The 15433-nt window shown below is 32.9% G+C and overlaps 2 protein-coding genes across 2 annotated transcripts; one reads left to right on the top strand and one right to left on the bottom strand.

Moving 5' to 3' along the window:
- The first annotated feature begins 3026 nt into the window (after positions 1–3026).
- On the top strand, positions 3027–3800 carry LOC102604426 (copper transport protein CCH). Its single transcript, XM_006353346.2, has 3 exons — positions 3027–3242; positions 3363–3438; positions 3522–3800. Exons 1-3 carry the CDS (start codon positions 3234–3236, stop codon positions 3656–3658), a joined length of 222 nt encoding a protein of 73 aa, XP_006353408.1. The 5' UTR covers positions 3027–3233; the 3' UTR covers positions 3659–3800.
- Positions 3787–4518, bottom strand: LOC102604760 (polyadenylate-binding protein-interacting protein 2-like). The gene is made up of 2 exons (XM_006353347.2): positions 4206–4518; positions 3787–4122 (listed from the first exon to the last, which is right to left on the bottom strand). The coding sequence occupies exons 1-2, from the start codon at positions 4417–4419 to the stop codon at positions 3974–3976; spliced, it is 363 nt and encodes a 120-aa protein (XP_006353409.1). The 5' UTR covers positions 4420–4518; the 3' UTR covers positions 3787–3973.
- Positions 4519–15433: the final 10915 nt, after the last annotated feature.

Raw genomic sequence — 15433 nt, forward strand, 5'->3', positions numbered from 1 at the left:
GCAAGCACATCCTCTACCCACTCCCAATAGCCAGACGAATAGCAAACCTCACCAAACCCAGAAGAAGGAACACGCTGACTGTTAAGATGTTCATCACGACGAGGAGGGACGGCAACAACAACATTTTGATGAGTGGAAGACTTCAAGAGGAGAACTTTTTCAGTTAGTGACATTGCCGGAGAAAATTGTCCGTAACATCCTTCGTTTCTGTTTGACGACCACTCTGGGAGATGATGAGAAGTGTCCAACGTCTTTACTAAGAAGTGGGAAGGCACCGATCACCGGAAGATGAACTTTCAAGGTGAGAACTTGGCACGCGAATGTTGCTTGTTCTCCACGATTTCAAGGCAAGGGTATGGCGCATCTCGGTCACTAAAGTCCATTGTCGCTGCTTGAAATCAATATTGCACAACGTGGGTCTGAAAAAAAACCGGAGGTTACATTGGCGAAAACACAATCGGAGTAATCAAAAGACAAAAAAAGATCTGACCATCAAAAATGAGTTCAACTTTGAAAATTAAAACTATTGCAATTGACAAGGAATTTGGCTACAAATATTTTATATGTTGTAGTTCCATGTTTCTAGTTTCGGAAAAATCAAACGTATTGCTATTTTGATTTTTCTACAATTAGAAATAAATTTTACACTACGGACGCGCAAATCTGTCAATCAGAAACAGGTTCAAACTTGAAGATCAAAACTGTAGCAATTGAAAAAGAATTTGGCTACAAATATTTTATATGTTGTAGTTCCATGTTTCTAGTTTCGGAAAAATCAAACGTATTGCTATTTTGATTTTTCTACAATTAGAAATAAATTTTACACTACGGACGCGCAAATCTGTCAATCAGAAACAGGTTCAAACTTGAAGATCAAAACTGTAGCAATTGAAAAAGAATTTGGCTACAAATATTTTATATGCCGTAGTGTCATGTTTCTAGTTTCGAAAAAACCAAATGGCTTGCGATTTTGATTTTTCTACAATTAGATATGGATTTTTACACTACAGGCGCGCAAAGCTGAACCATCAAGACGGGTTACTGCTAAACAAGAGTCTAAGTTACCTGAGAAAGTAGCAAGAGTACTTTGCTTGAAGTTTCTTTTGATATATGATGGAGGTTATGTCTCCCGATTTGATAAAAAATAAGCGACGTCGCAACTGAACAATTAAATACACTCGGATAACTTGTTTTTTGCAGCGTGTAAAATTTTGTATGATGAAACTCTTTATGCATTGGAGAGGATTATGTAGGGATTCTTGTGAAAGATTTCTAATTCTTCCACGAGGCATAATAAGGTGGATTTGGAAAATAAAAATCTGATTTGGGTTGAGATATTTCATGTCCATTTTGAAGCCACACCAATATGGAAGGATGAACCAAAGAGTTAAGGAAAGAAGAATATCTTCATTGACTTGGATAAAGGAAAGTTGATATTCTTTTTATTTGATTCAAAATCCAATCAATCTTCTTGTTTTATTTTCTCACACCTTGCAAGGAAAATCAGACGAAAAAATAATGTTACTACTCACTAGACCCATCTATTTGAAATCAATATAGAGGGTCCACATGGTTGTCGAGCAAGAATGTTTAAAAAAAATTCAAATCACTACAAGCAAATCATTTGTAGTGGCCTAGTTAGAATACGACGACAAGAAACAAATACTCTTGAAGTCTCAAAAAGGGAAAACACATTCACGAAGACTCCAACTCTCGTCGTCAAATTCGGCAAGCCTACACGTTGACAAGTCCCAAAAAAAAACCATTCATGAATACTTCAAGTCTTGTCGTCAAACTTCGGCAAGCCTACACGTCGACAAGTCTCGAAGTAAGGGCATTTGTAGACACATAAATTGTATTGGATCAAATTCATACAAAATTTGAATTAAATCCATGTTCATTTGGGCTGAATGATTAATTTGGGCTTTACAAATAAATAAGTCTATCTTATTAAATTCAAATCCAAGGTCCATTTCACCTTGAAGCCCACACTCATGCCATGTCACGGTGACTAGACATCCAAGACCAACAAGATGACGCCACGTGTCCAAATGAGGTGTTAGTCCCAGTCAAATGCAAGAATCAATCACAATCCGCCAAGTGTCAAAATGACATCCTTTGGCCAATCACAAGCAACCTTGTCCACCCCTTACAACTATAAATAGGGGATGGACATGACATTCTAGGGGGCATCAAGAAAACTCTGCAATAAGCATTCTGCAATTGGAGGAAGCTACACCATCAACTACATAGCTCTTCAAAGGAGTCATCAACGGAGTTCTTCCTAGAGATCGACTTGAAACGACGAAGCGCTTTCCGACATTCCCGGAGATCGACAACATCTCAAGGAGGTCTACATCATCCAATATTTCGAGAAATACGCTACTGAAAGCCCTCGAATCTTGGAGACTCTTAGGAGAGAGAATCAAGAGAACAACATAATTGTACTCACAACGATTCATCAATAAAAATAACATTTTTCTTTTATTTATTTTGCTTGCAATTGATTTTCAGCGCTTAAGGAAATTTGTTGCAAACAAGTGTATTTTAAAGGTATATATGTGTCTACATGGACATCATAAATATTGCATCATTTTAAATAATAATGTGTCCACGTGGGCACATATATACCTTTAAAATACACTATTAAATAGTGCAAGGGGTAAAATATCCTTCATAAAGTTTGATATCGTAACAACAATTTCAGCCAAAGTTGAAATATTTTTCAGACCTTTTTCCCAATTAGAAATAAGCTATTTAATCCCGAACATGTCACATGTCCCTTCAATAAAATTAAGGACAAATTTGTGTTAAACTATAATGAGTATATGTTAATCGGAAATATATTTTGACAAAAAATATAAAGAACAATATATTTACATTTATTTCTAATAATACGAAACATATTTTTACCCTTTTTGGGCTCCAAATATTATAGTTCTGGATGGCATTTCAAGAATATTAGGCTAATCTGAACTTTCACGGCCCTGAAGGAGACTCATAATTTACGCGTCGAGAAAAAAAGGTTTTAAAGTAGCTTTTGGCAAAGTGAAATAATTTCCATTCACTTAAAGAAAAGAATCCAATACCCAACCCCTCCCTTTAAATATTTTCAACTGTTGTCAAAACATTAATCATTCATCATATCTTCATTCTTCTCTAAACTATCAGCAGCAGTTAGGAAGATTGTTTGGCAACTGCATATCAAGAAGCTTTGTAACGCAACAACTACAATGGCCAATGTTAGTACCTCAAAACCATTCGTGTAGTAACAGGTTTTTCTTATTAGATCAGATTTCCAGGATCCTCTCATTAGAATAGATTTCCAATGTTTTGAAATTTATTTTTCATCTGTACACTAGGTTGTGGAGCTTAAAGTTGGTTTGCACTGCGACGAATGCATCAAGAAAATCTTGAAGACAATCAAGAAAATTGAAGGTATGACAAGTTTTTCTCTACAACTCTTCCAGAAAATGATGTATGATTCTGGATTTTTGATTAATTTTTTGGATGTGGTGCAGATATTGAAACATATGATGTGGATACACAACTAAACAAGGTAACAGTAACTGGAAATGTGACGACTGAAGAGGTGATCAAAGTTCTTCACAAGATCGGGAAACAAGCAAGCAACTGGGATCAACAATCAAGCTGCTAATCAATAAGCCCAGACTGCGCAATTTTATACTACTATAATCCTATTAATACTTGTCCTGATTTTATCAATATTATACCACTAAACAATACTTATTTCTCAAGTATTTCTACATTCAGAATCTCAACAGATCAATTAAATCTAATACATATTTTTCTGTTCTGCCATTTATTGGAAAAGCAAGTTGAAAAGTGCAATATATACAAGTTTTTTTATGCTAAAAAAAATAAACCAGTGAAAGATAAAACAAGATTAAAAGGGGAACAAAAAAAGTTGAACGCACTATTTACACAATACTAACTGACGTAGTAATTCGCTCTATCTCGGCTGCTGAATATGTCTAGGGCTCACTTTGACGTTCACGATTTTCGGCACTTTCTTCCCGTACTTTGGAATTTCAGCTGTAACTCGTGATTTGTTCCATTCCAACATCCCCAAAGTAATCAATTCCTTCTTATTCTCCTCTTCTAAACACAAAACAAAAAATCAATCAATTGACAAGAACGATTGTTTTTAGTACTAAATGACGACTAGTAAAGTAGGTACTTACGCTTGATGAAATCGGTATCAGGGAGAAGAGAATCGTAGGTATCGGAGAAATCGTGGTCAGCTTCGGGATCGGAGAAGCATTCACGAAGCCAGTAATGGCGGAACCAAGGAGAAGAGTGAACCAGATCCCACCAGTGATCGGAGAAGTCCTCCACTTGACGATATTCGGAGGGAACGAACATTGGAGCATTAGGATTTAGGGTTGAAGTCGCCATTGTTGATGAACAATTTTTTCCAAACAAAAAACAAGTGAGAATAGTAAGGGTTTTATGAGTAGGCTCCACCAATATATAGTGCTTTGTGGGCTGTGCGCACTACCATAACTCATTAATTATTTACTTATTTTATCCGGGTCCGTCAAATTTCATCTTTTTCAAAAAGATAAAGATAAGGTTTAATAAATCTTTATCCTATCAATCCACTTATTTTTTTTCTTAATTACCAAAAATTGCTTGTGGTCAAGTGTAATTATGTATTTTTAAAGTGAAATTAATTTGCTTTGACAGATGCCGCCCGCATGTAAGTCTAAAGTCTAAACCAATAGGGAGGGGGCACATAGAACGTATAATGTAATGCAACGTACCAGAGCACGTGACTTTTGTTTCAATCTGTTGGCTGGAAGAGATAACGCGTCATTGTTCTTATCCAATTCACTGACTTTACCTTGTAAGCGTTACTACCCAGAAAAGACTTTCGGCTATTTTTGGTTATAAACTGAGAACTCAGCGAGTCCAATGAGTTAGTATTAGATAGGAATTGTAAATGAGTGGGTTGAGTCGAATATGAGTTAGGTTCAAAATGAGTTAAATAAAAATGGATAAAATAATCAATTTGATTCATGTTTTAAATGGGTATAATCAATTTGATTAGTCGTTTGAATGCTCCTACACCAAGAAAGGGACGTTTTGGCGAGATTGCACATAACTGTAAGGAGAACTTCCAGATTTGATGACCAACTTCAAAAATCAATTCCCGTCAATACAACAGGTTTTTTATGTTGATTTTTGGATATGTCGTAGTATTATAAGTCTAGTTTCTCCAGAATCAAGCCGCTCGTCGTTTGAATTCTTTTACACCAAGAAAAAAACATTTTGGCGGGACTGCACGAAATTGAGAAAAGAACACACCAAATTTGGAGTTCCACTTATTGATTTGGTTAGGAGAATTATTTTTTCCAATGATTCTTTGATCAATCATTTGTACATGGGAGATTCTTATATAGAAGTTCCTTTGAACAATTTTCATTTCTTGTACAAGGAAAGCTTTGGTAAAATTGGAAGAAGGAAATCATATCAATTCTTACCCATCTATATGGAAGTTGCTAGAACTCAAAACGAAAGCAATAAGCCTTAAGATTTCAAGAATGATTCTTACAAAATCAAGCAAAGGAAAGAAAATTTGGTGTGATTATTAAATTACCAATTGTTTCTAAGTTGAAGGTTTGCAAAAAAAAAAGCAAATCAAGTTATGTTCTTTTATTTAAAATTTGACTTAGAGGACTTGTGTGACACTCTAAGTGTTGGTATCCAAACTTGTATTCAAATCTATGGTGAAAGTTTTGAATTTAAAATTCATACAATTTTGTCACATTGATTTGCTTATCTCTCTCTCTCTCGTCCTCCATATCGTCCCTTGTTGACACCCAATTTTGGCTCTCCACATTTAATAATAATAATAATAATAATAATAATAATAATAATAATAATAATAATAATAATAATAATAATAATAATAATAATAATAATAATAATAATAATAATAATAATAATAATAATAATAATAATAATAATAATATATGTGTTATGAGATTAATTGTAGGAACACGAAAATATTTTTAATTATTTATTTTTTACCTCATAAATTTATTTCATTTTTCTTATAAAAATTAAATATATTATATCACTACTTACTTTCTCATTTTTTAATAAGTGTCGTTCTTAAAGAATTGAATCTAGTTGTGTTCAAATATAATTTTATTTTGTCGCAATGGATATTTTTCGTACATTTATTAAAATTAGAAAGCTTATTTAATTAATGAGTTACTAATTTATATTAATTTAATTTTTAAGAGTGACTAATTTTATCAAACAAGCTAATCTTGCAAAATAATTGTTTTTAATTTAATAAATTATGACTATTTAATAAAGGAGAGGTTATAATTTAAATGAATTTAATTTGAATAATTTTGGCAATCCAAGTTCCCTTAAACCGGCCAATCCGTGTGTGCCATGTAGGCGAGCACATGGATTGTGTTTCTTTAGCTTAAATCTTGACCCTACGATTAAATCTAACGGTCCTAGTTAATTGAGCTTTTACCATTATTTAATATATATATAACTTTTCCTTTTAATTTCGGAATTATTTTAACCGTCCGATCAAACGATCAGACGGCCCAAATTAAATCCCAAATTGCTTTCTTCTTTTCCAAAAATATAGTACACCGCCCAGCCTTTCTTTTCCCAACATCGCTCTTTTCCTAGAACAACCTTCTCCTTCCCCAGATGCTCCTCTCCTCTCCCATCGCGTCTACCGAGAATGGCTATGAACCGCCGGAAAATGTTAATTTCCCGCGGTCTCTTACTTTATGACTTCATCTTCCCCACACCCCTTCGTCCTATCTCATCAATCGCTAATCATCCACCGCCAAAGAAACGACCATGGACCACCGGAAAACAACAATATCCAGCGGTCTCCAACGTCACCTCTTCCCCATCCGCCGTCCATCAATCACAACTCCCTCTCGTCAACTTTACATCCTTTCCATCACCTTTCTCTGCCACTACCGTCAATAATCCCACCTTTCCCCTTTTTTTTACATCGAAAAGAAAAACTCAAGAACATCAGGAGCTCGTAGGTCTCAACTCTGAGAAGCCTAAAAAGATGATGTTTTCAAGATTTCACTCGTCCCTTGCATTACACAATGGATTTTAATAATTTTGAGTTTCAAATCCGGATTTTTAAGAGTCCGAATTTTGCCTATAAAAAGAGGCTTTGGTTCTCATTCGAAGATGATTCGGGGAATCAGCGAAAAGAACAGAAAAAAAATAACCCAACAACATCCGAAAATCATTCCGAAACGATCGGAAAATCCAACAAAAATCCAAGGAATCCAACAATAGAGAGAGCGCAACAAATTTTAAGGTCATCTTTTGTTCTCTGTTTGCATTTTTTTTTCTTCTTCTCGAGTTGAAGAGGGAGTTTGGAGTGGAAGTATCTTGACGTCAAAGCTCTAGTTTGCTGCTCCAAAGAAGGTAAAATTTTTTTCCTCTGTGTTTTTTTTTAGTTTGTGTTTCTTGTAATGTTCTGTATGTGGCTGATCTAATCATTCTAAGCTTGGGCTGATTGATCTCTGTACTTCTTCCTGCTTCTGTTTTGTGTGGAGATTTGTTGGGAATTTCATGCATTAATAGTAGTCAAAAGCCTAGCTCATATGTGTTGTTGAATATGTTGATAGTACAAGGATTCCAATTCGATCACTAATGCATTCTAATCTTATCGAGTTGATCGTTGAATCTGTTAACTCTAACTTTATTTTTAGCCAAAAGTTTAAATTGCCTTTGCTAATATTTGGCAGTCAGGTTCAACTTCAATAGCTTTGTTGTAAGATCCATCTAAAGCTTGTCTTGCCTAAGGTTTTTTTTTTCTTTTCAACTCTTTGGTATACAGTTGCTCTGTCCCGATTCGATTTAGAATATGTTAACTCCTTAAATTTTGCTCTTCCATTTTGTTCAACGTATGTGTTAAGTAATAAAGAACCAGTTGATCCATTGTAGACTCCTTCATAATTTCGTATTGTTCAAGAATGACGTATTTTGGTTCATAAAAATTGATGAAGTCTAAACACAAAAGTAATCTCATATTTATGCATTAGTTCCCTGTTGAAAACCTTGACTTCAAGTTACCTGTTTCCTTTAGTTTAGCACCGCAGCTCATCGTAGAATCTGTCATTGATCGTTAGTATGATTAAAACAAAAATCTTAAAGTTTAGATTTAAATTCTTGCCTTCCATTATAGTTCAAATTTAGTCCATGTCTTTCTTTAAACCTCCTCGCATTTGCTTGCATATAAGAAGGCTTAGCATTAACTGGTCATTATGATCAAGTCATGATGTAATAACTTAAGTTAGATTCATATTCTACTTCCATTTTTAAGATAGTTGTATCTCTTCTTTGACTAAGTGATTCAATTTGATTCTCTATTCTTTTTGTTCTCTGTTTCAATTTTCAAAGTATGCCAATGATATCTTTTTGTGATCTGCCTAAATTGATAAACACGACTGTATGCATGTGTTAATTTTGCTTGAGCATGTAGTGGAAATGTATGGCATGAGAGGTCAAGTACTAGGAACATTTGATCTCTTCTCTGGTTTGATATCACCCACCTTCCTATGGAGACTCTCTATCACTTCCATTTTAAAATGACAAATGATAACTTTTTATCTTCCCATGAATTCTTCTTTTTCCCCAAAGTTATTAGTTAAGTTGGTTTAAATTTGGAATTCTCTCAAACCATTCCTCTAAGTATACCTTGTGTGATTTGTGTTCCATCTTATCATTGGCATCCTGGTTTCTTTCAATTGGAATTTAGTACGAATGTCCTCCTCAATTACTTACTATATTCGTGCAATTTAACCGGTAACATGTGTTATGCTAATCCTTATCTTTTCTTTATTTCACATGTACACTTGAGAGCGCATTTGGAGTTATGATACGACTCAATTTATCTGCCCAAATCAGATTTGTGCTCACCTACATTATCGCTTGTGTCTAGCAGCCTTCATCGCGTCAATAGTGTCCTACGCTTCCATCCCACTTCAAAATTTCACGTGTTTTATATATACATATATGTGTTGCTATTTTGACTAACATTTTTCCATATTAATGTTTCATATTTATATTTATGCTTGCTTTATTTTTTGGGTTTATAGAAACCTATTGAGAGTGATAGTAAGACATAGGCGTTCATCTCCATCCCTTTAGATATTTAGTTTATTATAGTTATTTAATTTAGAATAACATTTTTCCAACTAAGTTTATTTGTTACTTAGACGCACTTTTTGCAGTCATGAGAACATGTTTTTTTAAAGAAGTTCTTATTTGGGAATAATGTTTTCAAATGTTGTGGATTTATTTTCAGATTTTTCTTTCATAAACAAGTGTTTAGAATATAAGTTTAGCAACTTAAAGTTTATTTTGGGTCTCAAAGTGAAGCGCTTCGAGGTTGAAAAGTGTTGAATTTTAAGCTCAAAAGGTGTAGTTTTTGAGTGTGAAACTGTAGGTTTTTTTTTTTGGTCCAAAACACAACCCTTTTGTGGGCTTTAAAGTGTAAGATTTCAGCTAAAATGCAGATTTTTAGAGGTAAAAACTGCTGCTTTAAACAGCCCAGCAGTGCAGAATTTTAGTGCAAAATATATGTATTTTTTTTGGAACAAAAATGCTATGTCGTGAGAGCTTTATGATGTGGTGTTTTGAGTTCAAAGTGATGTACTTTGGTGCATATTTTTTTTAAAAGTTTAAAAGCATCACGTTTTAAGGGCTTTAAAGTATAGCAAGTTAAGTATTAAAGGTACAACCTTGAAGACAAGAACACAAATTTATTAGAATGTATAAATGAGAAATATTTTGTACAAATATTGATTTATTTAGAGTAAAACACGCAGCTCTTTGAGAGGACTTTAAGTAGGCAGCTTTAAGAGATGAAGATGTAGTTTTCAAATAAAATAAAAACACCCTTCTTTTTCTAGTCAAGCATGTGTGTTACATATGCCAAATTTGGCTTCCTTAGTCCTTAAAAACTTTTGTTACATTAGCTTTTTTCATGAAAAAGCATCTCTAAAATCATAGTAGACATTGTTTCACTTTTGAGATCCCCTTTTGTCAATCCTTTTTTTAGGCTAATTTATATTCCGTTGGATGTTTATATTTTTCTTAAATTTTTTTTAGTCCTCTTTTAAATTTTGATCGAATAACTACGTTTCAACAAATCTTAAAACAAGTGAGCTTTCAACCCTTCCCTTTAGGATAACCAAAGTCTCTTACGTAGAATTACATAAGTTAAATAGACCAATAGGATTTACTTTAGCATTTTTAGTTAAATGTTTAGATGCCTAATTCATTATCTTTGAAATAATTAGGTTATTTTTTTTAGATTCTTTAAAAGTAAAGGTAGAAGGATAATGATTTGGGGTGGGACACCAATAACTAGACTCATTTTATATTCTTTAAATCATCTCCTTTATTAAAAAAAAATTGTATTTGTCACTATTATTATCTCTCAAATCAAATATTACAAATAATATTTAATTTCTTAACACGTTATTTGAAGATTTTAGATATGCTAACAGGTTCAAAATACAAGGTACACATATATTTATATGTTATACGCAAAAAGGTACAAAATCTATATTTTTTTAGTTTTCTCTATACGTAACTTATTATTTTGTTGCACTTCGTATTATTATTATTATTATTATCATTTTCTCATATTTAATATCACTTTTATAAATGTTACTTATTTTTTAGTTATAATTTATAAATCCCTGCACTTTAATATACTCATTATTTTTCTACATATCTGCACTCCACTACTATCTTATTTTTCACGTCTTAATGAAATGACATATTTTCATAAATTTGACATCTATATACTTCTTAGGATAACTTTACTATGATACATCTATATTTTTTAACATATAAAAATTAACATACTTTTAAGTACATCTATTTATTTATTTATTCATTTTTACATGATAAAATACTACTATTAAATCTATTGTATAAGGCATATATATGTCGTATCTTATATTTTACTCTTTTCTTAAACTAACCAATTAACTTATCATTGATTTTTAAAGCAAATAAATAAACAAGTTTTCCTAATCATATTTTCCTAAATTGAGTTTAAGGACTCTCTTCGGATAGGCTCTAAGGGGTGCTTAACACCTTTCACTTGAGTAACCAAAACCCTTACTCAGAATCTCACTGGTTTCGCAAATCAAAACAGAGTTTACATTTACATATTTTAAAAAATGGTTTTCCTAATATTATCCTTAAAATTTAGGTGGCGACTCTAAAACAAAACTAAAACGAATTTTTTCCAAAAAAATCAGAGTGTCAGCCATATTATGTTGTGAACTGTTTCGGTTGGTTCGAAATAGGGTGCGACATCCCTCGATTGGATTGAAATAACAAAAGTACTTAGGAGCACATCGAAATGGAGTTGCACATGACCTTACCACGTAACTTGTTTCATCACAAGAAATGGAGTCAAGTAAATGTCTTAAGAGTGATATTGTTGGATTCATAATACTTCAAGTCTCACATCAAGTGTCCGCAAACCTACACTTCAACAAGACTTGAAGTAGGGGGCATCTGTAGACACAAATTTTTTATTGGATTTAATTCATACGAAATTTGGATTAAATTCATGTTTATTTGGGTTTAATGATTCATTTGGGCTTTACAAATAAATAATTCAATTTTTATTAACTTCAAGTCCAAGGTCAATTTCACCTTGAAGCCCAAACCCATGCCACATGTCACAGTGACTAGGTATCCAAGACCAACAAGGTGACGCCACGTGTCCAAATGAGGTGGTAGTCCCAGCCAAATGCAAGAACCAATCACAATCTATCAAGTGTTAAAATGACATCCTTTGGTCAATCATATGCAAGCCTTGTCCACCCCCTACAACTATAAATAGGGGATGTACATGACATTCTAAGGGATGAAGAAAACTCTTTAAGAAGCATTCTGCAATTAAAGAAAGCTACAACATCAACTACATAGCTCTTCGAAGGAGTGATTAACGAAGTTCTTCTCGGAGATCGACTTGAAACAACGATGTGCTTCCCGACGTTCCCGGAGATCAAATACATCTCAAGGAGGCCTACATCATCCTACATTCGAGAAATAGGCTACTGAAGGCCCTCGAATCACGGAGAAGTTTAGGACAGAAGAATCAAGAGAACGCCAGAATTGTACTCACAACGATTCATCAATAAAAATCCACATATTCTTTTATTTATTTTGCTTGCAGTTAATTTTCAGCGCTTACAGAAATTTGTTGCGAACAGAAGGGTTGTGACTTTTCTGATAAGGCATAATCAATACATATTCTTACTACTATTTGTTAGCTATAAATAGGGGGCTTTCCTCTCACTTTTAAACTACGTCTTCTTTTTTTTAGATTTTCTACTCTTCTTCTTCTTAAAAAATCTTAAGTGTTATTTGCAACAGTTGATTAACTTCGAAATTCAATTAAATTTAAGGTACGACATAAGAAAGACATGGTGAACAAATTGTAGCAAATCATTCATCAATCACACTCATATTTTCCTCTTACGATATTCATCACATACATACTTCAATATTATTTATATTATTTTAGAACATTAATATACTTTTAATTAACCTACATATTTTATTTATTAAAAAAAGACTAATTCCCTATGAATAGTCACAACAATTTCTACCTTCATGTTTCTTCAGTCATAAATCACAACCATTCAAAATTCTTAGGAATCTCTTTTTTTTGTGACAATTTGAGATCATATAAAATTTTCATATATGATTCATCCCCAATTCATTGATATGTTTCGCCAAAGTTCTTAGCATTGGAATTTAGGTATTGACTTTCTATTAAAGAAGAAAAGAAGAAAAAAAGAAAGTTCACTTATCTATGAACTTTGCTTCACACTATAAACTTCTATATATAGTGCGCATGAATTTTCATATCTTTTTCTTGTTTTGTTTCTTTAGTTAATTTCTTTTGTATTTTCGTTCGAGAGAAGATTTAATAAGTAGTGTTCACATAATGAGTGAACAGTGACGATTACACACATTGTGGATTATTTTTCTTATAATATAAATAGATAAAGTTGTGGGAGAGACAATTGTTGACACCCAATTTTGACCCTCCACGATAGAAATTAATTTTCGAACTTCTTAATTCTCAAATGATTTGGAATAATTAGTTTTACAAAATAGAATATCCAAAATAATTTTCAAGTATTTTAAAGTGATTCTAGTCATTTTTATAATATTTCTAAATAATAAATATATATTTTATATAATTTTATATAACTAGTATATTTTATAAATATTTGAAAATCATATCAAAAGATTTTTACACTTCGAGGTTAAATATTTTATTAATCTAGTTTATTGTAAATTATAGTTATAATTTTGAATTAATTAAATTATTTAGTTTACAATTAACTTAATTATTCCATCTCGTTAAATTTAAGAAACTCGATAATTAGTCTTTGTTTGAATTCGTCTTGTTTAAGATTTGGCCAAGGTTCTCCAATTCTTAATTCAATTGGCCAAGTTTGCAACCCATTGGGTTATTTTTCAAAATCCAAATATAACAATATTTTTGCTCCTTGTTTGACCAAATTTAAGGTCAAATTTGGCCCAAGTTTTGTTTATCAAGAAGAAACCAACAACAATACGTACAGACATACATTCCAGCCCACCAAATTTCCCATTCTAATCCCAATTTCTAATTACAAAAACCCACACTCTTTAACTTCGACCCAGCCCACCTTTTCTTCTCAAAGAAGACCCAGAACGTTCACAACAGCTTACAACGGCAAGACAAACGACATCTCAGCAACGTTCACAAATCCTAAGCGGCGTGAACATGGAAATCACGTCGTCTACACGTTTACTCAAAATGACAATCAACAGCAGTCCAAACAACGAGCAAACGACGCTAATTCCAGCAGCAAATGATTTCTCACGACATCAATACACGGAAAGTAGCAGTGGCGTCTACGCATACAGGCAACAATGTCTTTTTTATTGTCGTCTTCCTCGACAAACAGTATTATCCCAGCCTTAAAACAGCCGCATTTTTATTCTTCCCCGCGTGGGATTGTGCCACGTTACATAGCAAGGACGCTTGATCGAACCCAAACATCTCAATTCCAATCTGTTGAAGTTTTGAGAATCGTTCGGTATATTCAGATTTTTGGGATAGAATTTGGAATTGGAATTCTATTCAAAAATTCCTAGCCTTTACCCGAAATTGCTCTCGTCCCTTTTCCCCCCAAAATCGAACCCTAATTTTTCCCTATAAATATCCTGTTGTTCTTCATTGTTGGGGGTTGGAATTTCTACTGATATACAGGCATAGAGAGAAATAGTTATATAGAAAGAATATAAATATATTAGATATATAATCAAAACAACAAGGAGGATCATTTTTCGATCATTTCGGTTTTTACTCACTTTGTTTGTTTGTTGGAATTTTTCGAAGTAACTCTTGTGGTGGTGGAAGATTGGCGTCTTTAGCTCGTAGTTCCCCGTTTGCTGCCACAGAAAAGGTATACGATTCTCAACTCTCTTATTCGTTTACTCTTAATAGAGGTTTAGACTCGAGTTATGTTTTGTGTGGGAATTGATTCATATTCATATGAGATGCTTAAAGCTAGGTGTTGTATGTAATCTTCATCTTATTTCTTCGAGATTGATAATGTGTGCTTTATTTTCGAGTCACTTTAATGCCCGTTTGAGTCTGTTTTCTCTATTGATAATGTTTTAGGACTTAGAGTTGTTGTATTCGTTTTAAGTTTAATTCATTCGCTTGTTAATCGCATTGATATCGTTCTTTTTCCATTTTTGTTGAAATAATATCTGTAATTTTGTCATGTGTTTGCAGAGTGTAGAATGTATTATGCAATTGTGTATTTAGTTGCTTTGAATGTAAATGGTATTTTGGAATTGTATTTTTTATTGTAGCATGCTTGTGAATCTGTTTATGTACAATTTTTTGAAAGGAAATTTCTTTTACTCGTCCTCTAATTTATTTGTCACTCGATGCTTTTGGTTTCAAAATGTGACTGAGGATATATTTATCTTCTTTTATTTCTAAAACATGGCTCGTTTTATTATGGTGTTATTTAAATGGTCTGGAGATTTTTGCTATTATCTTAGTCACCATTCATCTCTGTATCTATTTTGTGATAGAAAGCATCTTGGTAATCTGTGATTCTCTATAGCTTCATGTGAATATGACTTCCACTTTTACTCGGGTTAGCAATATGCTCTTAACTGGTCTCTTTCAAGTGTTTCGTAATTTAGTCATTAGGTGTTTCCTTCCATTATCTTCTTGAATGTCACCTGATGCTTTGAGCTTTAGAGTTTTATTGCTTAGTGGTTAGTTGCATGTTTTGTTATTTCTTGATTTCATTTAGGTGTAGGAGCCGTAAAATCAATCAATATA

The sequence above is a fragment of the Solanum tuberosum genome, unplaced genomic scaffold (genome assembly GCF_000226075.1).
Source record: "Solanum tuberosum cultivar DM 1-3 516 R44 unplaced genomic scaffold, SolTub_3.0 scf00156, whole genome shotgun sequence".
NCBI lineage: Eukaryota > Viridiplantae > Streptophyta > Magnoliopsida > Solanales > Solanaceae > Solanum > Solanum tuberosum.

What these genes read in the sequence shown, in the direction of transcription:
- LOC102604426 (XM_006353346.2), top strand. An exon ending in GACAATCAAGAAAATTGAAG is followed by an intron (nt 3,439 to 3,521) that starts GTATGACAAGTT and finishes GATGTGGTGCAG; the next exon opens with ATATTGAAACATATGATGTG.
- LOC102604760 (XM_006353347.2), bottom strand. Translation starts at nt 4,419, where the DNA reads ATGGCGACTTCAACCCTAAATCCTAATGCTCCAATGTTCGTTCCCTCC. An exon ending in TGATACCGATTTCATCAAGC is followed by an intron (nt 4,123 to 4,205) that starts GTAAGTACCTAC and finishes TTTTGTGTTTAG; the next exon opens with AAGAGGAGAATAAGAAGGAA.